Source organism: Onychostoma macrolepis, chromosome 20, assembly GCF_012432095.1.
Source record: "Onychostoma macrolepis isolate SWU-2019 chromosome 20, ASM1243209v1, whole genome shotgun sequence".
Classification (NCBI taxonomy): Eukaryota; Metazoa; Chordata; class Actinopteri; order Cypriniformes; family Cyprinidae; genus Onychostoma; species Onychostoma macrolepis.
Window position 1 is genome coordinate 28,674,246 of NC_081174.1, and position 24,680 is coordinate 28,698,925.

At 35.3% G+C, this 24,680-nt stretch overlaps 2 protein-coding genes across 3 annotated transcripts; one reads left to right on the forward strand and one right to left on the reverse strand.

Moving 5' to 3' along the window:
• Nucleotides 1-581: 581 nt before the first annotated feature.
• Nucleotides 582-16,631, forward strand: LOC131527365 (uncharacterized). Its single transcript, XM_058756408.1, has 5 exons — nucleotides 582-910; nucleotides 6,151-6,330; nucleotides 11,872-12,195; nucleotides 13,396-13,544; nucleotides 14,462-16,631. Exons 1-5 carry the CDS (start codon nucleotides 838-840, stop codon nucleotides 14,504-14,506), a joined length of 771 nt encoding a protein of 256 aa, XP_058612391.1. The 5' UTR covers nucleotides 582-837; the 3' UTR covers nucleotides 14,507-16,631.
• Nucleotides 16,442-24,253, reverse strand: LOC131527364 (coiled-coil domain-containing protein 157). 2 transcript variants are annotated; one of them, XM_058756407.1, is made up of 11 exons: nucleotides 23,800-24,253; nucleotides 23,512-23,554; nucleotides 22,902-23,008; nucleotides 21,462-21,543; nucleotides 21,149-21,326; nucleotides 20,580-20,653; nucleotides 20,168-20,244; nucleotides 19,545-19,645; nucleotides 18,382-18,470; nucleotides 18,067-18,192; nucleotides 16,442-17,403 (listed from the first exon to the last, which is right to left on the reverse strand). In XM_058756407.1, exons 1-11 carry the CDS (start codon nucleotides 23,863-23,865, stop codon nucleotides 17,234-17,236), a joined length of 1,113 nt encoding a protein of 370 aa, XP_058612390.1. In that variant the 5' UTR covers nucleotides 23,866-24,253; the 3' UTR covers nucleotides 16,442-17,233. The 2 variants fall into 2 exon arrangements, with proteins under 2 accessions (XP_058612390.1, XP_058612389.1); XM_058756406.1 differs by having other exon boundaries at nucleotides 18,067-18,195; nucleotides 23,800-24,252.
• Nucleotides 24,254-24,680: the final 427 nt, after the last annotated feature.

The following is a 24,680-nucleotide window of genomic DNA, read 5'->3' on the forward strand; positions in this document are numbered from 1 at the left end:
GAATGCAGGTATGTTGGTTTTCCTTTTATCAAATTAATTGGTTTCAAAGAGCTCAGATCTGATTTCTGATAGTAATGTTTTAAACCGTTTTAAACCTGCGAAAGTGTGCTGCTTTCATATGACAATTAGATCACTGGACTTTAATGTGACGTTTATTTTTAATCAGGCTAAATTTTAATGGCCCTGCAAACGGTCCTTCGCGCTGCATTATGGGTAATGTGGTTTTTTTTTTTTTAAATAAATAACTGGTGTTCATATGCGGTGTCACAGCGACTCTTAGTGGTACTTTTGAAATTTTGCATAGATTTCGGCTTCTGTAAGTGTACGATAGGTGGAGCGCTCGCTCCTATATATACACATTTACACTATACATATATTTTGTTTTATACAAATGAATAAATAGAAATATATAAAATAAAATAAAAACGTAAGAGATTATATATATACTCAAGTAAATTTGGAAACATTTGCATACGCTGTATTTTTACACACACTCATCCAAGCACATGTATCACATCTCTATGAGCTTTTGTTGGAAAATACAAAAACGCGTCTCGAGACGCTCAATCCAGCTGTTGCCCCGCCCACCGCGTCGACTGGAGCGCGCAGGGATCCTCAACTCTTTGATTCCGCTGTGAATGAACTCTTCCAGACACTTCTGATCATCTGACTGGATTCTGTCACGCCGTAAAAAACACACTTGCATCTAAATTCATCTCCGTCCGTCGATCCAGAGGCGTTTGTTACACACACACTGGTTTTTTCGTCTGAAGAAAGAAAGAACGGAAGGACTATTTTAGCTTTATTTTAGGTTGAAGTTAGTTTATCTTTTGTCATATGAAGGATATGGGCAGATGTGGAAATGTTGCGTTTTGTGCGATGGTGCTCTTCTACTGTTCTTTCATTACAGGTAAAAATATATCTTTTCTATCTATCTATCGTGAAGTGAAACAGAATTACAGTAACTTAATAGCCATTTTAAAATTTAAGACACTATTTGTTTGTTCTCAGTTTGTTTCTGCTGCCACGCGTATCCTGCGCAGTCAATTGTGTCTCAAAACCTAGCAAACTAACTAGCAACTAACTAAAAAACCTAGCAAAACCTAGGCACCATATAGGCTATCTGTGATGCCCAGAAACTATGTTTTGGAGTGCAGATCACTTCGTCTTTCATGACTTTATGGATGCCCAAAAAACTGCTTAATGTACTGAGGATACTCGAAAATGCGTTCTAGGTAGGGATCTCACTATGTTTCGAGACACAGCCTTGTATTTTGCGGTGAAGAGACTCTAATCTCATGCTGAACTCTAACCACAGCCTAAAAGCGGATACTGGTGAAAACTAATCGTATGAACACAAACATAAGCTTGTTTTTAAATTGAAGTTATGAAATAGACATTTGCGTAAGTTAAGATTTTGCAGCCTACTTATATTGAGTTTTGTGTTCAAAACTGTAAAGGATTACATTGTGACCAGCTCACTAATATTTAATTCTGATTTGCAAAACAAACAAACAAAAAAAAATTCCATTCTGAAACATGTAGCCTATACACACACGTTTATGCTCATATGTGGGTGGAAATGCAAGAAATTCATCTCTCTATCCCAGCACTGGCACAGAGTGCATAATGGGAATGCTTTCAAACCACACTTACTCTCTCAATCCCAGAATGCTTTCATTTCTTAGCCAGTGTTTGTAATTAGGAGTCATGCAGTGGTGTATTTTTACCATATTTAAATTAGATTTTATTCTAGAAGGCCTGCTTTTGTGAAGTTAAGAACGGCCTGTTACAGTTCTCTGAGTTTGACGGAGCGAGATTGTTCAGGACACACTGCAGAACAATCGTGGGGTATTTTTAGAGTGTTTCTGTTGCTTGTCATCTTTGCATTCTGACGTCCTGTTCCTCTCACTTTCATCTGGGAACTTTTTAAACTCTTCTATTTTTACATCTTGTACAAAAGCACTTTGAAAAGCCCTGTTCCCCGTTTTATTCCTGCTGTTATTTTGCACAATTCATACGTGCACTTTTTTTCTAAAAAGAAAATAATTGTCTGGCTGCTCTTCTAATATATTTCCAGTTAACCCGTTAATTTTATGCATGAAATGATTTAATAAAAATAATTTAATATACAAATGATTGCAGATATATAAAATGATACATTTGAAATAAGCTAGAAGCATCACTTCCATGTAGGTGTTCCATGCTGAAAACAAAAATTGGTGTAGGATTTACTTCGAAATGATTTTCACTCATAAATTGCTGGTAAATTTCACAGAAAATTAGAAAAAATGGAAATAACACATTTGATTAAACATTACATTTTAAAGTAGAACAATTAAAATAGCAGTATCTTGTAAAATGTACTCCAATCATTTTTTATAGTGTACCCACAGTTATGAGCTCCACAGACACAGTTTCATATCAAACAAAAGCTTTCCATAAAGATGAGATTTGCAGATAGAGGAGAGGTGAGAAAACCTGCAAATAGATGTGAGAAACATGAAAGAGGAGAGCAGGTGAGAAACATGATGGCATACTGGGTGAAAATTATTAGTGGTGTTTCCACAAAGTCAAGTATCATTATCACTTCACTGTAAAAAAATATGCTGTAAATAAAACAAAGATTATATTTTTACATTTAATCCATTGCTTACTTGCCATGTATTTGAGAAATTTACTAGCAATTTGGTTTGGTTTCACCATCAATTTTTTTTCAGTGTACACCAATTTTCTTTCAAAGGAGTTTAAGTTGTTATTTTGGGAAGTTATTTAGATGCATCAGATTGTTGCTTCTAAGTCACGTTTTTAAGGGAATCTTCCAGGTTTAATTTGTGCAGCATTTCTAGCGTAATGTCTACAGTAATTACTACAGGAAATCATTTTGACTTTTGCATCTAAATAATTGTGGGTACAACAACACACATAAAAATGAAAGTACACAAGGAAAAACAGTAAACATTACAAGACTAAAACATTACATTACATCCAGTAGGTCCAAAGTTACAAGCATGTAATCATGGTAAATGATGCATGACTCAAGAATCCAAACAGGAACTACGTCAATGAAGAATAACTGGAAGCTGAAAATGATTTAGATGATATTACAGCTCAAATAACAGTTTTGCCCTGAAGAATTAATACAAGCACTAAGAAAAAACATTCTTATAAAACATAAACTGACTGTGTTTACTTCCATTACTGAGTTCTTCAGCATTCATAGACATTATGTAGAATTTAAAGGAACAGTTCACCCACAAATGCAAATGTGCTGAATATATACTCACTCTCAGGCCATCCAAGATGTAGATGAGTTTGTTTCTTCATCTGAACAGATTTGGAAAATTGTAGCATTAAATCAGTTGCTCTCCAATGGATCCTCTGCAGTGAATGGGTGCCGTCAGAATGAGTGTCCAAACAGCTGATAAAAACATCACAAGTAATCCACACCACTCCAGTCCGCCAATTAAAAGTGAAAAGTAAAGTTCTTGTAAAGTGAAAAGCTGTGTTTGCAAGAAACAAATCCATCATTGAGAGGTTTTAACTTTAAACCGTTGCTTCCGGCCAAAATACCATAATAATGCTTGCTCCAGTGCCCTGTTGTCCTTCACATTAAAATCCACTGACATAATTGTTTAGAACCATTTTGCACTGTTTTCACTTGTAAACGGTGCTTGGTCTGTGCATATTTCTCTCCTGATTCTGATGAGATGACTTTTTCACTGGAGAAAGCAATGTTAGTGACGTGACATTCGCTCCCCGCACCTACAAATCCTGCCGGAACTGAGACTCAAATTCACAACCTTTGGGTTACGAGTCCGACTTTCTAACCATTAGGCCACGACTTCCCAATATTATTGAGTTTGAAGTTAAAAACACCCTATTTATGGATTTGTTTCACACTGCATTGCACTTCACAAGATGTTAACTGATGGACTGGACTGGTGTGGATTATTGTGATGTTTTTATCATCTGTTTGGGCTCTCATTCTGACGGCACCCATTCACAGCAGAGGAAGTGATGGAATACTGACTTACTCCAAATCCTTTCCCATGAAGAAGCTATATTGGATTGCCTGAGGGTGAGCAAATTTCTATTTTTGGGTGAACTACTCTTTTAACTTATATTGAACTAGTAAATGTTCCTTTAAAGAGGTCTGATGTGAACAAAATGAAGTTGTGTGCAATGCTGCGCCATCCTCTTATATAATGAGCTGTGGATCACACACACACACACACACACACACAGGAAGATGTGTGTCTTGAGACAAAAATAAAGACAAACTAAAAGGAGAGAGAGAGAGAGAGGAAAAATGGCACAAAGGTTGGGTGAAAATCCTTCCTAGTCTTAGTGAATATGAAAAGCCCATGAGACATGTCTTTATGAAGCATCATTAAATCTGTTCTATTCATTAATGCTCAGGCCATTTTCATGCTGTGAATTGATGTTTTTTCCCAAGAACAGAAAACTGCTGAATCAGGCAGTGAATCAGTCTCTTAAAATATCCTCTGGACTGGTGGTATTTTCCCCTTGTGTGCGGGTTTGGAGGGGTTTGTGACATGCGGCGGCAGTAGCTCAGAACAGGGCCGTTATTGAGGAGCTCAGCCAAAAGAACTCTTGTGAAGTAGCAGGGTGTGGTGCACAAAACCCTTAACAAACCTCCCTAAGCATTCTGGGTTATGACCCACAAACACAAGAGCGAGAGAGAGATTAGGTCTCCTATAATAGCTTGTGGAAGTCTCTTGAGTTAGAGATGTACAGATAATTGCCAACATCAACAACAAATGATGAACAATATAATGAATCTGTCCATAACAATGCTCTGGCAACTATTCATAACATGCATCGCCAGTGAGTTCTTCATAGAGGCAAACATCATTCACTCACATAATTTACAAAACCTAGTGTAAATACACTGTGAAATCACATTTACAATGAAAGTAGCAGTGTTATATTATTAATATTATTAGGCTATTATTATTATTTATTTACTATTATATATATATTATATTAGTATTATATAAGTTTTTCATATTTTGAATTACCTTTTTATATTTTCATTTTAATTTTAGTTTAAATTTTTAAGTAATTTTAATGTGCTTTTGTAATTTTATTAGTTTTTTATCTATTTTTTATTTTTTTTTTGTAAACTAAGCACTTCGAATTAAACTTCTAAGTTTTTCCATCTAATATTTATATATATTTTTAGCTTTATTTCAAATAACAAAAAAAAAAAAAAAACATTTTTAATAGTTTTAATAATTGTAAAATTTTTATGTTTTTTTAACACTGGAAATATGGCAACAAAACATTATTTACAACAAATATTAGAAAAAGCTGATAACCTTTGAAACCTGACACAGAAAAAAAAAAAAGTACTATATTAGTCCAAAAGGCGAGAAGAGGAAAACTGATAAGAAAGACATCTGTTGACAGTAGAGAGACTAATATAGACATTGAGCAAATAATTAGGACAAAGCCAAACCTGTCAAACCTTGTAAATATTCTTTTCCTTATTATACTGTAATATGGGCATATAGAAAAGAAACCAAATAACGATAATGTCTATAATTGTTAACTGTTTTCAGCATTAATAATAATCATAAATGTTTCTTGAGATTTTGTGAACGATAGTGTATTGCTCAGGCCGCTTCTTCAGTGCAAGTCAGTGGGATTTTTTTCTCTTCTCAAATCATGTAATTTGACGTATTCATATCTGTAGCACAAACGATGTTGTGATTTAATAGTTGAGTTAGAGGGTTGTTCAAATCCTGAAGCGTGTCATTTCTGTGCCACTAGTGCCACCAAAGGAATCTGCACAAATAATGACAGGTTTCTTCAACACTCATCTATTATTTGTCAGACAAACAGAAAGTTCCTCCCCAAACCAGTGTTGCTTAATTAAATGACTGAATTAATTATTAACACTTCTCTTGTTTTATCACATAACTAGAGACAGAACAGAGCTCCGTTTAAACATCCCCTCTTGGATCCAGATTTGGCAGAGACATTCTCTCATTTTTAATTCATGATAATACCCATTTTCATTTAAATATGCAGATTACTTTGAATAATTTAAGTTACAGGCCAAAATTTTTCCTAGATCTGATTCATATATCATCTCCGTCCTGGTTTTCCTCTCATCTTTAGGTGACTATCTCTGCGTGTCATCTGCGACTGATGTGTCTTCATCATCTCACAGCTCTGTGAAGAGAAGAAACGGTGTGACTAATGTCAACATGACCTCGACCCCCGGCAGCGATCAGACACAGTCCTCCACTAACATCACCAACAGCACTGAGGCCACGCCGCACACAGACACAACTGCAGGTACAACATTTACTACATAGTTTTTAATCTGAGATCGACAGAGACTTCAAACCCCAGTCTGATGCCTTACACATGTTCCTACACTGCTACAATGAGCGTTTATAAGAAAGCACTAGTCGCTGGTTTCAAAACATATTTAGTCTCTGAACTAATCATTTCTAGAACTAGACATTTCTTTAACATCTTGTGATGTGCTGAAAATTCTTTACCTAATTTGGTGTTCCCAGTCAAGAATGACTGGCCTTTTAAAACTCTTGTTATGCTATATTATTACCAAATCTTGGATTCAATCTTTTTGTCAACTCATTTTCTAATCAATCAATATGCACAGGTTTTGTTTTTCTTTTTGGAACTGATTGATTGTTGGCCTCATTCATCTGACCTCATGTACCTCAGATTTTGCAAGAACTAAGATGCATGAGCTCTATTTTAAATATGCTTTATTTAAAAAACTTTTGGTAATATTATATATATATATATATATATATATAAAATATAAACTTAAACTTAAAAATTTGAAATGTTGCAATGGCAAGTAACTGAAGTAAATAAATTCAAGTTTAAGTACTAAAATCATTTAAATAGAAATAGAAATGCAAAAGGGAAAAAAATGACAAATGCACAAAATAAAATATAAAAAAAAAATATTTTCAGTTTTTTCAGTTTTATTATCATTTATATACCATTTATTAAAAAAATTGATTTTATTTTGAATAAAATATAAAATATGAATAAATACTATATAAATAATAATAATAATAATATAGAACAACACTCCATCTTCACATATTTTCTGCTAATTTCAAACTAACGTTGCTGAGACTGCCATAGAGGAATATTGAATCTAAAAACATTTACTCACATTTTGACGTTCCATACCCGCATGAATTTCTTTCTTCTGTGAAACACAAAAGCAGATGTCAGAACACACCGATATCTAAGTCATCATTGGCTGAAAACACATCAAATCACATTCCCTCCCATGCTTAATAATCAAAAACTGAAGGAAAGACAGATTTCAACAGGTTTAGAACAACATGAGAGTGAGCAAACGAAAGACGTTTCATCACCGGCTGAATTCTTCCAGAAAACACTTAACTAGCACCCTGACCTGACAAAACAGATCATTTATACAACAATCAGTGGCTCTGAACTTGCGACAGCAATGTAAGACGACATAAAGAGAGATGGTGTGTAAATGCAGTGTGAGATCTGACGTGAGAGTGTGAGAGTTTGAATCCTCATGATACACACACACACAGATCACACACAGCTCAGTGCTGTTCACACACGCACACGTCTCACATGCACAGACACGCGCTGTCAAACTGAACAACTGGGATTCACTTCACAAACCATCAAAGATCTCACCAACACCATTAAAATCATCCTCAAATACTCTGTCTGGCTGCCTTCAGAGGAAATACTACCTTACTGAATACTGTACTGTATACATTAAACACTGCATACTATTTTAAAATGTACTGTTTGGCACAATATGCACTTTTACATATGGTATGCAACATTGTCACATGATCTCATTTAATTGCATATTTAATTTACTGAGTATATCCATCTTGGAAATAAATGCAATTATTTTATATTTTTTCATGTAAAATGTCTCTTCTGCCCACCACTGTTACGTTTATTTGATTAAATATACAGTAAAAACAGTGATGTGAAATATTATTAAAATTTAAAATAACCTTTCTATTTGAATATATCTTGATAGGTAATTTATTCCTGGTGATCAAAGCTGAATCTTCAGTCTTCAGTGTCACATGATCCTTCAGAAATCATTCTAATATGCTGATTTGCTGCTCAAGAAACATTTCTGATTATTATCAATGTTGGAAACAGTTGTGCTGCTTCATATCAAATTGAATGGATTCATTTTATTTTTAAGGATTCCTTGATTAATATAGAGTTGAAAAGAACAGTATTTATTTGTCAGATAAATTTGGTTTAACATTATAACGTATTTTACTGTCACTTTTGATCAATGTAATGCATCCTTGCTGAATAAAAGTATTAATTTCTTACAAAAAAAAAAATGATTACCGTACATACTGCAGAAATATAGTATGGTAGTGCTATTTTGAACATAGCCTCTCTTTTCTCTTTCTCTCTAAAGAACTCACACATACATGGCAAACGTTCAAGGTGTTTTCACATTCAGATCATCGTTTCCTTTTACTCTCTGTAAAACAACCAATCCGAGTGGTTCCTCATATCTGGTTTACGAACACGTGCACAAACGCATGCAAAATCTCTGTTTACATGTTCCTGTCATTCCACAGAAAAAGGATATCTTGTTAATCGTCGAAATGAAAGAATGAGTAAGTCAAGCCCTGTTATTTTTCATCCCCTTCCCCCATCAGTCACTTTTCACAATCCAACCACTTACTGACGGATTAAATCAAGTCTTACTCTGCGATTTGTCTTATTGAATATCACATTTCAGGAGTTAAAATGAGTTGGAAATGCGTTTAGTCTTTAACAAAGGCCTCACCAACCTAAGAAACAGCGTTGAACATGTAGCCACCCGTTGAGTCATGTGCTCATGAATTTAACTGAAAAAGCCCAAAGCTGTGTTTCATCTGTCATTTATTCCTAGTGTTGTGCGGCTCAATGTTTTCAGTGATTCACAACATTTCTGTCAGCAGATCCGTCATATGCTGCTGTGTTTATGGAATTATGCAGAGGTCACCATGGAAACATGGTAATAATTACAGTTTTGCCCATCAAGGATGTTGTGCACCCTTTTTTTTTTTTGTCTTTTTTAAAGTGGGCACCAGTGGAGGTTCTAGCTTACTTTGTGCAATAGGCAAGATAAGACATGACCCAAAAAAAACAACAACACTTTTTAACAATCCATTAGTTCTTTTTTAAAGTAAACTCTGTACACTAAATGTTTCAGGGAGATTTTTTAACAAATTAGATAATAAATTAATACTTTTATTTAGCAAGGATGTATCAAATTTATCAAAATTGACATTAAAGACATTTATAATACTTTGAACGATTTCCATCTTAAATAGTTAGAAAATGTTTTACACTTAATATATTTTATATAAATATATACACATTTATTTGAAATAGAAATCTTTTGTAACATTGTAAATGTTTTACTCTCACTTTTGATCAATTTAATGCATATTTAATATGCAGATGTATTCCATAACTAAAATGTTAAATGTATTAAAATGTTATATCATCATTATTTGTCCAATTGAGACTGTAACATCATATATCAGTTTCTGTGAGGATATGTGCATTCCTACCAGGTCTCATTTAACCTACAACAATGACAAACCATGGTTCACTGCAAAACTCAGACAGCTCCATCAGGCCAAAGAACACGCTCGCAGGAATGGGGACAGATTGTTGCATAAACAGGCCAAATACACACTGGAAAAGTAGATCAGAGAGGTGGCAGAGAGGAATTATTCTGGAAAGCTAAGGAACCAATTCTCTTCCAGTGATCCTGCTTCAGTGTGGAAAGGTCTGAAAGACATCAACTACAAGACACCATCCCCCAGCACTCTGGAGAATCAACAACTGGCAGACGATCTGAATGAGTTCTACTGCAGGTTTGAAAAAACACCATTCACACCTCCTGCAACCCCCCCTCTCCCCCCTCCTGCACTGCAGATCAGTGAAGATGATGTACGCCAGGTTTTCAGAAAGAACAAGAGAAGGAAGGCATTGTGTTACACCAGTCTGTCTGAAATCTTGTGCTGACCAGCTGGCCCCCATCTTCACACAGATCTTCAACAGATCACTGGAGCTGTGCGAAGTCCCTTCATGCTTCAAACACTCCACCATCATCCCTATCCCAAAGAAACCCAAAATTACTGGACTTAATGACTACAGACCTGTGGCTCTAACGTCTGTGGTCATGAAGTCTTTTGAAAGACTGGTTTTGGCTTATCTGAAGGACATCACTGGAGCCTTACTGGACCCCCTGCAGTTTGCCTACAGAGCAAACAGGTCTGTGGACGATGCAGTCAACATGGGACCGCACTACATCCTGCAACATCTAGACAGACCAGAGACTTATGTGAGGATCCTGTCTGTAGACTTCAGCTCCGCTTTTAACACCATCATCCCATCACTCCTCCAGCCCAAATTAACTCAGCTCTCCGTCCCCACCTCCGTCTGTCACTGGATCACCAGCTTCCTGACAGACAGGCAGCAGCTAGTAAAGCTTGATAAATTCTCATCCAGCACCCGTACGATCAGCACTGGAGCTCCTCAGGGCTGCGTCCTCTCCCCACTGCGATTCTCCCTCTACACGAACATCTAAAGACCCCTCTGTCAAGCTCCTGAAGTTTGCAGACCACACCACAGTCATCGGCCTCATTCAGGACCGTGACGAGTCTACATACAGACAGGAGGTTAAGGAGTTGGCTGTCTGGTGCAGTCTTAACAACCTGGAGCTCAACACGCTCAAAACAGTGGAGATGATTGTGGACTTCAGGAGAAACCCCCCTGCACTCCCCCCACTCACCATCATGAACAGCACTGTAACGACAGTGGAGTCATTCAGGTTCCTGGGCACCACTATCTCTCAGGACCTGAAGTGGGACATTCACATAGACTCCATTGTTAAAAAGGCCCAGCAGAGGTTGTACGTTCTTCGCCAGCTGAGGAAGTTCAACTTGCCACAGGAGCTGCTGAAACAGTTCTACTCCGCCATCATTGAATCTGTCCTCTGCACTTCAATAACTGTCTGGTTCAGCTCAGCTACCAAATCTGACCTCAGAAGACTACAGAGGGTAGTCCAGACTGCTGAGCGAATCATTGGTACACCCCTCCCCACTCTCCAAGAACTGTACTCATCCAGAGTGAGCAAAAGGGCTGGCAAAATCACTCTGGACCCTCACATCCAGCACACTCCCTCTTTGAACTGCTGCCGTCTGGTCAACGCTACAGAGCTCTGAGCACCAGAACGACCAGCACAGGAACGGTTTCTTCCCTCAGGCAATCCATCTCATGAACACTTGACAATAAACGTGGAACACACAATACTGTTATACATTATTTACTTAACACACATACTTATTTACATTTCAGTTTGCACATATCATACCTGTACATAATTGTCTATATTATATATTGTGTTTTTGCTATTTTGTACATTGTACATTGTATATTATCTGTGTCCTGTCCTGTCACTGTCTTCTGTTGCACTATGGAGCTTCTAGACATTAAAGACAAAAATCTGTTTTCATGGTTTACATAAACGAATCAGCATATTAGAATGATTTCTAAAGGATCATGTGACACTTAAGACTGGAGTAATGATGCTGAAAATTCAGCTTTGATCAAAGGAAAAAAAATCACATTTTAAAATATACTAAAAACTTTAAAGTGCAATAAAATATTATAAAACCTTAAAAAATATCTTATAAATCCCAAAATAAAGCAAAAAAAATAAAGAAAAATTATTATTTTGGAAGTTGCACTCAAATCTGAGCGAGCACAACACTTTGTTTGCTGATTTAACACCCTCCCTTGTGTTTGTTTCATCTTTAGTAATGTTGGTGAACTCATCCGCCCCGGCTGAGAATGCCACAGACAGTCGAAACGTCTCTGATGTGTCACCTGTGAATAACGAGACAGCAGTTACCACGGTAAAACCTACCACACTCTCGCCATCAACGAGCCACGAGCCCACAAGCAGCATCCACCTCAGCACGCTCCACTCGACATCCACCGCTGCAGGAACCAACGGCGCTCCAGAATCAACGAGCGCTCGCAGCAGACTGAGATCCACCACGCAGATGACAGCGAGCAGCAGTCCTGTCCAGGCCAAAGCCCACGCCGACACCCCCTCGGCTCTGAATGTCGGAGATGACGGTACGTCAAAACAGAGGCTAAAACGCCTTTGTGTTAGTCTTCTTGATCAGTATTTCATCCTGTTTTCCAGTCAGAAATACATCTTTAATACATCTTTCAAAACTCACAATAAATACACACATATATATATATATATATATATATATATATATAAATAAATAACATTAAAATTTAATATAAAACTATATTAAATAGCCTATATTTAAATACACTTTACTTATCAGTAATTTTCTGTATGAATTCTGAATTCTTAATATTAAATATATATTACACTTATTTAAATACACTTACATACAATGTATTTACTTAAAGTATATTTATCAGTACTTTTCCATATGAATTCTGAATCCTTAATATTAAATACATTACACTTACTATATTTAAAGACACTTACAAATAATGTATTTAATTATAAACTATATTTATCAGCACTTTTCATTATAAATTCTGTATTTATATTCAATTTTATTACACTTGCTATCTTTGTTTTATTTTTCTCACTTCCATCTTATTGCTTTGCATTCTGGGAGTGACTTCTTTATGAATGATTGCAGTAATGTGAAAATGATATTTTAGAAGGCAGCATAATTAAGTTGCCTACATTTTGAACCTTAAAATGCAGCCTACAATTATAAAACAGATTTATTTATATATTTTATTGTCCAGTATTTTTGATCAAATAAATGCAGCCTTGGTGAGCATAACATTACGGTTGTGTAACTATGGCCTGACTGACGTTGACTCAAAAGCATGACTTTCTGCTGGAAAGCTCTGCTGCTAGTTTTGGCAGAAAGCCTGTTGTGTTTCAGTGACATGATTTATTGCTGCGATATCAAACATCACATGATTATTCGTTTGGTTGACGCTTTTGTGAGCAAATGCAGCTGCACACTCAAATATTTACAGTGCACATCTGCATTTTTGTTTACCATTATGGCGAGCAGAACAAATCCTCATAAAGTGGATATGAATAGAGGTCAAACAGCAGAGAGGCTGATAATGGTGCATGTGGAAACAAGAGCGTCATTATATGTGCAGAGGAACGTCTTCACGCTGACACAACCGGAGAACAGATGCATCTTTTGTGGATTCGCTAGGCTTTTGCGTCACTGCAGAAACGCTCAAGCACACAAACACACACTATTTACATATTTTCCAGAAAGTGCGCTGGTGTTATTCCCTCTCTCTTGGTTCTTCTAGACAATAGCAAAGCGTCCACTGACCCGCTGCTGGCTGGACTGGTGTCGGCGTTCGTCGTCGTCGCTGCCATCGTGTCGGTCCTCTTATTCCTCAAATTCAGAAACACAAATGACGGCCCAGAGTTTCGCAGACTTCAGGATCTCCCCATGGTGAGAGATTACGCTTTCCACAATTCATTCATTCAAAAAAAAACATACTACCTAAACACATTGCTAAGCAATAGCCATGTCAAAAACATTCAACACTGACAGGAAAAGTATCATTCTCAGGAAACCATTTAGATCCCATTTATGGCAAATGATCTGCTATTTTTACATTTGCTCATTTAAAAAGTTATTTTGCCAAAAGTTATATTTTCCCATTTTAGGCTCAAACTACCAGGGCCATAACTGCCATAATCATTAGAGGGACTACTAAGCTATTAATTTTAAAACTTAATCATTTTTACAATGTTACTCTCTTAAATATATCAGAAATGAACAAAGTGAAAACAAAGGAAAAAATTCAGCTGTTTCCAGGGGGAATATATATATATGTAGTACATTGAAATATTGTAATTTTAAGAAAGAAAAAAAAAGTGGGTAATTTTTCCATATAATGCACAAATTAATGCAAATGCTATGCTTTTTTAAAAATTAATTAATTTGAAGAGTTATTGTTGAACTCAGGATGCCACTACTGATTTCTGCAAATGCAAAATCCCAGGATGAAAAAAAACGTATTTTAAAAATAAATACATATATACTCAGTAAATTGTAAATGCATGATATTTTAATTTCAAAAGAAAAATGCAGGTGATTTTTTGCATTCTGTGTAACTCAATGTATGTTTATTGCAATGTTTTTAGTTTTAAATTATTTAATTGAGGGGGGGGGGGCAACTATGATACTGATTTAAAACAAAAATGATATCACTCCCTTAAATATGATCTAATATAGAGTGTGTATATATATATATATAGTTCAGTTTCCTGTTATCTCTATCAGTAATTAGGCATCGATGCACAGTGTTGCTCACAGATGACAGTGTTTCCTGCGAACAGCTCACTGATGTGTGTGTGTTTCAGGATGATATGCTGGAGGACGCGCCTCTCTCCATGTACAGCTACTGAAAACCCAGATGTTCCTCAGACATCTTCAGAGCGCCCAGCATCCTCTGATCAACACAACACAGACACAATTAAATGTGCTTCACAGAGGCACAAACACTCCTGTTGTTTCTGTTACAGGACTAAATGTAGCGTCATACTCCACTTTAGTTGTTAAATTCACCGTGGCCATCAGTTCGTGTTCGTTGGGTTGTTTTCTTGCACTTTACGTGGGGTTTGGGAAGGGTCGTGTGCTGCGGGGATATTTGGGAGCTGTTTTTGGATGTATGTGTTCATTTGTTTCTCTGATAGTCGTGTCGTCTCTGGATCTGCTTTAGCTGTGTGTGTGTTACATGGTCTAATTCTAGAATTAACCTGCTGCTTTGTGTTTTCTGATCAACTTCCTGTTATTTGTTAAAAGAATAATTCACTCTAAAGAGCTGAAAAATCTACTCACCCTCATGAGTTTGTTTGTTCATAGGAACAGATTTGGAGAAATGTAGCATTCCGTCACTTGCTCAGCAATGGATGCTCTGCAGTGAATGGGTGCCGTCAGAATGAGACTCAAACAGCTGATAAAAACATCACAATAATCCACACCACTCCAGTCCATTAATTAACATCTTGTGAAGAAAAAAAGCTGCATGTTTGGAAGAAACAAATCCATCAAGATTTTTTACGTTACTTCTGGCTAAAATAACAGTCCTCTATCAATAATAATGCTTACTCCAGTGCGAAAGTCATCTCGTCTGAATCAGGAGAGAAATATGCACAGATGAAGCACCGTTTACAAGTGAAAACAGTCCAAAACAGATCTAAACAAATTGTGGGTGGAATTTGATGTGAGAGGACAGCAAGAGGATGGACTTTCTTCACTGGAGGAAACGTTATTATAGACTTCTATTATGACCTGAAGCAAGAGTTTAAACACTTTTATAATGGATTTGTTTCTTAAAAACATGCAGCTTCTCAAGACATTAATTGATGGACTGGAGTGGTGTGGATTATTGTGATGTTTTCATCAGCTGTTTGGACTCTTGTTCTGACGGCACCCATTCACTGCAGAGCATCCATTGGTGAGCAAGTGACGGAATGATACATTTCTTCAAATCTGTTCTGATGAAGAAACAAACTCATCTACATCTTAGATGGCCTGAGGGTGAGCACATTTGAACTTTTTGGGGAAATTACTCTTTGAAAGAAATGTTCCACGTTCAGTAGAAGTTTTAGATTATCACACAAAATAATTTGAATTTCTCTCAGTCTTTTTAATCATGTTTACAGTAATGCACTTTAATGCAAGTCTGAGGGGTACCAGAATAAACAATAAAATGCGTTTCATTTTCAACAGTACAGCCACATGACTTACACGGCACTAGTATATAATAGTCTACTAGCCTCGTCTGTGTGAAGTTACATTCAGTTTTCTAACTCCTGTAAAGCTGCTAAACCCTGTAACTTTTGCACGACACACACAAGGAGTCTTCCCTAGTAAGTGCATTACTGTAAACTGGTTTTTGCTTGTTTTTAGAGACAGAATTATACAGCTTAACCTGTATTAAATCTGGAACATTCCTTTAATACCGTCACGATTTCCCGATGTTCGTTTCACTTCCTTCTCTGTTTAGTTCCCAAGGATGTTTCCACCCGTGAGAAATACCATTTTTGTCAGTCATACAGACGTTCAATTCACTTCAAGTGAAAATGTGGAATTGTTTACATCATTTGGAATGTCATCAAATAGACAAAACAACAGCGCTGAAAATGCAACTGGCTCTTGGCTTATGTTGCAAAATTCAACCATTTTCAACGTTATGTTTTGAGAAAAAAAATCAATTTGTGTGCACTTTGACAAAGATGGTAAAAAACAGACCTTTAGTCAATAAATAGCCATAATTTTAATGCTTTTCTTGTGCCTGAAATGTTTTATAAAAACTGCGAAAAAATAAAATGTAGCTATAGACTCAACATCCAACATTTTTTATTGATTGATAAAACAGTCAATAATACAGTATTTTCATCCTTGTGGTTTGTTGGCTGATGGATGTGTGATGTTTACTTTGTGTAATAACTTGTGAGAGTGCATTTAAAGTGTTTCTTATTACACAATGTTCTTTTTAATTAATAAAAGTCTTTAAAATACACTAAATTGTCACTTTTTGAAATTTGGCTCACAACACTGGACACGCATACATGAAATGCTACAATTATCGAGACTTATTTTAAGTGGTAAAAAGGTGACTTTTTATGTTTTTGTTTTTTTCAAAAAATCTGAAGTCAACATTGACTATTTACTTTCTTAATACATATTTCTGGACTTACTGTGACATGCTCCAAATACTGACTGCAAATACATTTAAGACATGTACACAAACTGTTTTTGACTAAATGGATGTTACATGTTGCATGTTCATATTGAAAACACTCTTTTTGCATTATTGCAAAAGCTGTTTTGCAACTTACATTGATAGCTAATACCTCAGAGTATGTCAGTTCAATACTTGCAAAGCCTATAAAGACTGAAAATCTGTGTGTAATGTCTTTCATATAAAATACTACGTAAACTCTGTGCCCGTGGTCTTGATTTTACATGAACATATTTATCAATTATAGCATAAATAGCACAGTCCAGACCTTCGTGACACATGTAAATTGTCCGTTACACTCTTTAAACCTATTTACTTGCATCAACACAAGACCGAGATTTCCTTTTCTTCTAATAGAAGCACATAGATTTATTGGCCTTTAAGGTCAAAGGTCGCTGAGACTGAGATCTGGAGGACTGTCTGAAACTCTATCCACACCTTCAGCATCATTGTCAAGGTTACTATCAAGCCCACTTCCAGCGTCGTCGCTGAGGTCACTTCCTGTAAGGCCTGAATTTAAACGGACACGCCGGCGCCTCCTCCTGGTTTGTGGCTCTAAAAATCATTGAGAAAAATGGGTAAAAAAAAGAAAGAAAAAGAGGCGAATAAATAATTTAAAAATAAAAGTAACCTCCTCTCATTAGGGTTATTAATGTTAACAAACTTTAAATATTAAATATTTAATATAATATTTTAAAATACTCCTTGAAATAAAATGTAAAACAAATTTATAAATTAATAATAATAATAATATTTTTTTTCTAGTTCAAATTATTAACAAAAAAACTACAATAGTATATCAATGATACAAACATTTGATTGCACTAGTTTCTGTCCGTTTCTCCTGAGCTGAAAGCTGTCAGTGGTTTTGAAGACATTAGTCATGCTCATTAACTCTTTCTCTGTCAGTCACACTGATGGAGCCTCGAATATGAACCTCATAAACTCAAATCCATCCACATTTCATCAAATCATTTCTCCTTTTTCACTTCTGAAGAAAAATGCTTTACTTGGCACTCTAAATGAGGACATACATTTTAGCTTTTATTTTTAGATTAAATTTAATTAAAAAATATTTTAGCATTTTAAAATGTAAATAAAAAAGAAATTATATATAATTTTAAAATATTATTTAACACATATACATATATATAGTTATAGTTATATAATATTACACACACACACACACACGTGGTTATGCATGTGTGCATGTGTCACCTGGTTCTTCCAGCCATGATGCATCCAACTCATCTGAGCTGATCTCGCCCAGACTGGGGGTGGGACTGAAATCCTCCTCCGACCCTGACGACACACGTCTCTGGGGCCTCGTCTTCACGGTTACCACTGCTACCACACAGGAGCGAGAGAAACATGAAAGGAGGATAACTGTGCAGAAATCTTACAGGCGCAGCAGCCAAAAGCAGCTGGTTTGATTCTAAAGGTCACAGAGAGGCTAAACGGCTAACATTAGAAATGGCTTTGAAGGGGAAAACAAGAGAAGCATGATCAGACCCTTTCACAGCTGCATCTCACCTGGTTTGTGTGGTAGCGGTGCAGGTGTGGGGAGGGTGTCTCTCAGGACGAGACCTCGCACCTCGTCCTTCAGCTCTGAGACGGTGACTCTAAAACACACAGAAAATAAAGTGCCCTCCTTTAGTCAAGACTATTAGCGTTAACAAAAACTACAACCATTAAAAAACGCTTTCATTACTTGAAATAAAATCAACACTAATTGACATAAATTGTGCTGTTTAGTATGCAGAATTTAAAGGTGCTCCTTTTTACAGATTGTTCGTTTTTAATTAATAATCAGGTGTGCACGCACGACCAAAAAAAAAATAAATAAAAAATGGTTGACAGCTATTAATGCACAATCACCATTTTTATTATTTAAATTAAAAAAATAACTAAATAAAGTGCAATAATACTATTATTAATTATTTGATGTTTTATAGTTATATTTAATGGGTCACACTATGTGCAGTGTGAGCAATAAAAAACAAATTTCCAGGTGTTCTCATGAGAACCAGACTGAAAATCTTGTGCGCACCCATTAAAAATTAATTAATAGTACTGTAAAGATACACACTAAATGATGTCACTTTTTGAAATTTGGCTCACAACACTGGAAACATGAGTTATGAAATGCTACAATTATTGAGATGAAATCAAAATTGACAATTTACTTTAATACTCGTTTCCACTTCTGTGACTGATTCAACAATGCATTTTGTAAAAAAAAAAAACATTTATGTAAACATGCTCCCAATACTGACTTCAAATATATTTAAAAAGCACAGTGGCCAGAGTCAAACTATTTTTGACTGTCTGGACATTGTGTGTTGCATTATCATATCCAAAAAACATTTTCTGCATTATTACTATTATTTCAATTATTATATTCTCAACTAAAACAAAATAAAATATTTATGATTTACTCTTTACTTATTTACTAAATATTTATTTGCCAAAGCAGAAGTTCTAATTTTGGTTGAGTTTACTACTACTAAAATAACAAAAACTAAAAACATTGTAACAAAATCTATACAGACACATTAAAGAGCACAAAAACAGAAAATCTCAAATGAATGAATATTAAATCAAATTCAAATATTTGCCAAAACTATAATAGCACTGTATATCAGTGACTGTTAAATAACACTGTTTTTCCAGCTGTTGTTTTGTGCCGCACTCACCTGAGGTCACGCACTTCCTGTTGAGTGTGCTGGTACTGTGACACCATCCGAGCGAGATCAAAACTGTGTGTTCGGTATGAATCTGTAAAACTCTCCAAAGTCTGCAGAGTGAAAATATCACATGAGTGTGACCTGAAACACTGTACATGCTATTTACAGCAAAAACATCTCCTTATGTGAACAGCTATTGCATACATTCAGCACCATGACCTGTGTGTGTTTGGAAACATTAGCAGATCATAACAGAAGTCATTTTAAATGCATGTTAAAGTTACAGAACCAAAAACACCCCTTTAAGATAAACAATGTAAAGGTGAGATTTCATAATGTTTTTGAAGGACGTCCAGTACAGTAATATTGTGAAACATTATTACAAGTTAAAATAAGTGTTTTCTATTTGAATATATTTGAAAATGTCATTTATTCCTGTGATCAAAGCTGAATTTATCAGGATTCAAAAGAACAGCATTTATTTGAAATGGAAATCTTTTGTAACGTTATAAATGTCTTTACTGACACTTTTAATCAATTTAATGCATGCTTGTTAAACAACATTATTAACTGCTTTCATCCTGACCCCAAACTTTTGAGCGATAGTGTGTGTGTGTGTGTCATTTCTTTACTTTCGAGCTGCGTTCATACTGCCTCCTTGTTTCTCTGGCCTCTGACTGGAGCTGGAACGTATCTTCCTCCTGCCGCACTACAGAAGCACAAACCAGGTTGCTTTTTTAACATTCACGAACACGGTATAAATGTAACCAGAGTCTGAATGTCTATCAATATTCAAGGCGTTATGAATGCGAAGCCAACACAAACAGGCAGTATCTGAGCGTGATGTTTATTTGCGTGACAGTGAAAGCAGCAGATCGGCTGTGCGTGTGTTTATTTTGACACAAAGTGCATTTGCTCTGGCAGAGAGCCCTGACTGTAATAACAACACTGAAAGAGTCTGATTTATGCGTGTAACACTATAGTGTATATATATCTAATACACTCAGGTGGAGAAACATGAAAAGTAACTAGTTTATGACCTACTGAGTTTGTTTTTGAGAATGTCCACCTCTCTCCTGAGCTGCTCCAGTTCCTCTCGGCGCAGTTTAGAGCTGAAACTGTGGAAGGACAAACATGGTTATAAACAGTAAATACCTGTGATTTTCAACTACTAGATCTTTTACACTAGTGGAACACAAGCACACTTAAATCATACCTCATTTCTGTGTTCCTGAGCAATAGAATGAATACTTACTACGATTTTATTGATGATATTGATTTAAAAAAAAAAAAAAAAAAAAAAAGAAGAAATTGTGGCTCTTAAGGTGATATTAAGCAACTTTTAATTTGGTCAGTTCCTTTCTTGTCTTGAGACTCAATGTTGAGGTGCACAATATAAATAAATTATGAAGAATTACCTTTCTTGCCAGTTTCCTAGAGCCTTGCCTCTATTAATATAATCAAATTAAATGGTCCTCGGTTCTTACCCTTTCTGATCAATGAATTTCCATGATTTTTCCAAGAAATCACTCTTATTATTATTTTATGGAGACTGAACTCCCAAACAGGATATTTAATATTAATAACTAAAACAATTTAAATAAACGACAGACCTTTCTTCCTGGTTTCCTAGCGTCGTGGCGCGGTTGATCTGACCTCTCAGACTGCTCAGCTCTCGATCCATCTCTCTCTTCCACTGCTCGATGCGTCGGTCCGGTCCAGGACTCAGTGATCTCCGCTCCGCATCCCGCTCTCTCTCCTCCAGTTTAATCTGAAGTCTCTTCTGCTCCTCTGGAAGAGAGATTCTAGAGTTAATATGACCTCAGTAACAACAGAAATAGTCTATTTACTTATTTATAGGAAAGAAGTGTTAATTGCAATAATATCGTAGTATAATGAAGAACATTGAAACTGATCGATGATCACCTTGTAATGTTTGTATTTGTCTTTGCTGAGTGTTTCGCTCTCTTTCCAGTAATCGAAGACTCTGTGTTAAAGTCTCAATGGCCTGTGAAAAAAAACAACAACATTTAAAAATTGTTTGTTATTCTAGAATGATCCGTTGTTGGATTCATTTTATTATATTAAATATTAATCTCCAAAACAAAAAGATAAACCGATACATTCTGCCCCCATTTACAATGACAGTACTAAATACAGATAAATAAAACTCAAATGTCAGTCCCTAGGATTTTCAGGATGCAGAAAACGTATATGGAATCATAAAATCTAGTCATAAAAATGGAATTTACTCTATAACATGGAATGTTGCGGTAATTTTGCGGCAAATTTTGGATGAATAAATGAAAAACAGGGCTGTATAATTATTCAAATCAATATTTTTTAAGGAATATCATACAACGTTAACAGTAAAACTGTACTCTGTTGTGCAGCACTTTATTTGCCAAAAATGAAAAAGAACTGTTACATTTTCATTTGATAGTATTTTAAAACATTAATTAAATCAGTTAATGTTTCATGGCTTCATTTGATAACCACCATTTTTGATAATAAAGTTGTATTAATCATAAATCAAGGAAAATGAAAACAGAAAATATCTGAAAATTTTACTAAATTATTAAATTGCTAAGGTTTTATGAATTAAACCGATTAGACATTTTTGAATGGTCTTTTAAAATTTAATGAAACAATTACAACTAAATCCAGAAAAATTAAAAATGGAAAACACAGAATTTTGGAAAAAAATATAAGGGATTTCATAAGGCCCTAAAAATTGACTCCTTGTCAAGCTTTTGATCAATTGTTATTACATTTTAAAATATTTCAAATGATTAGACATTCCTTTTGATTACTAAAATTTTATTTAACCATTAAAACGGAATCCAGAAAAAATTTAAAACAGAACCCAGAAAATAATTCAATGCAATTTAGGAAAAAAGTCGCGATTAATTGCATCCAAAATAAAAGTGTTTGTTTACATAATATATGAGTGAATACTGTATGTATGTATGCATGTATGTATAATATATATATATATATAAATTCAAACACATGCATGTATACATTTAAGAACAATTTTATGTTTATATATTTTTATATAATATAAATATATAAATGTACATACATGTAAATATTTTCAAAATATATACTGTATGTGTGTGTATTTATATATACATAAATAAACACAGTACACACATACACATATTATGTAAACAAAAACTTTTATTTTGGATGTGATTAATCGTTTGACAGCACTAGAAAAAAATAACAGATTTCAAAGGGCCCTACCAATGTATTACATGATCCATATACACATATTAATAGCACACTATCTTGGTTTTTCAAGCATGACTGAATCACCAGAGTTGGACATTAACATGTGATTCGAGCAGGTGTTAGTCTGACCTGACTCTGCTGCTGAAATTGTGTTTGGATGGCGGTCAGATCTGACCACTGAACCGCAGACGGCTTCAGATCAGCACCGGCTGTGACCTCTCTGACCGGAAACACATCTACAGAGAGAAACACATGGTCACATGAAATCAGATAAATAAAATCAAACATAAACTTACACTAAATGGAAATTAGAACTGAAATAAATTTAGGCTGAAACAATCAAATTAATTACCATAAATAACTAAAACCAGAACCTAAATAAAAGTAAATTAAAACTAAATAGTAACATAAAATAATAAAAATGACAAAAGAACATTTTTACATCAAAATTACTTAAAAACTTAAAATATAAAAAGCTTATTTAAAGTGTTATACTTTAAACGCCAACACTCCTCCCAAATAGAATAGAAAGCCTAGTATTTTAATATTTTGTCAATAAACATTTGTAAGACTTGTACTAACTTCCAAGACTTCTTCGGGCCTGGAAGGGATGTTTTAAAGATCCCTTTTATTTCCAGATTAGGAACAGAAAACAGTAACACAGAACATTCCCCATCTGCCAACATTTATTATTTATGTTCCATTAATGGACTTAATAATCATTTAAAAATGAGTTTACCTTCTGTTCCTCTGGGAGATCTTCCATGCGCAGTAAGGCGTTCCTTGTAAGACAAAATATTAATAACTGAGGTAAATAAAAAATTTAAAAAACTTACTACAATAGAGAGTCAGTCACGCAGGTTCAGAATAATAGGCGCAAGTAAACAATTGTCATTTTGGGTGAACTGTCGCTTTAATTCATCTAACAGGCATCAAGAGCGCACTCTAGCGGCTATTATACTAAACTAACACACATGTACAGAAAATTCAAATTATTCTAATTATTAGTGATGAAATAGTCTCTTACCCTGATTTTTGCGACACTTCCATCAGCCTCGGAGATGATGGAGCTCAACTGTTGATCCCAGTTCATCCTGAGCGGCTGATAATCAACCTCTCGATTAAAATACGAGTCTAAACCCAGCCTGCGTTATGAGCACACATAAAGCCAGTGGGAATGATGACAGGTGAGGTTACAGCGACAGGTAAACGGATCGCGAAGCGACACCTGATATAATGCAGAGGAGTGTTTCAACTTTAGGAAACAAACGACTGAAATAACGCTTCAAAACACACGCGCGCGAAACTCTATGAGACCGGTCATTTCAAAGACACCTCACGAACGCATGTCCTGTCATAAAAATGGTCATTAAAGGAGTTATTATATGCCTAAAATCCTCTATTCATGGGATCAGTGCCCATTTCAGTTTAAATCCAGGAGCCACTATTATGTTCTACGCCACTTCCGGAACAACAGATGGCTTATGGGAAATGTAGTGAATCTCGTTTAACGGCCGCTCCCTCCTTAGGAATGGTAGCAAACATTATGGAGGGGGGAAAAAGACCCACTATATTAAGATACGACACCATCTACGCACATTTTATTCTACTGCATAAACCTGTGCGTTTAAAAAAAAAATTAAAAATTGCCCTTAACACATGAATACCTCATACATCTGCTCCTAAAATATCCACAACATGCACTTATTTACTTATCATATAATCAAACTACTGCTATAGACATACTTGCATATTCTGCAGTTTCTGGAATATATACATATAATTTCCAATTTATTAAAATATACTCATGATTACTAACATTTTACTTAGCCTAATACAATTCAATGAGTGAGGCACAGAACTTTAGTTTTGATTGGTATTAAATACTATTATTAATATGGTATTTTT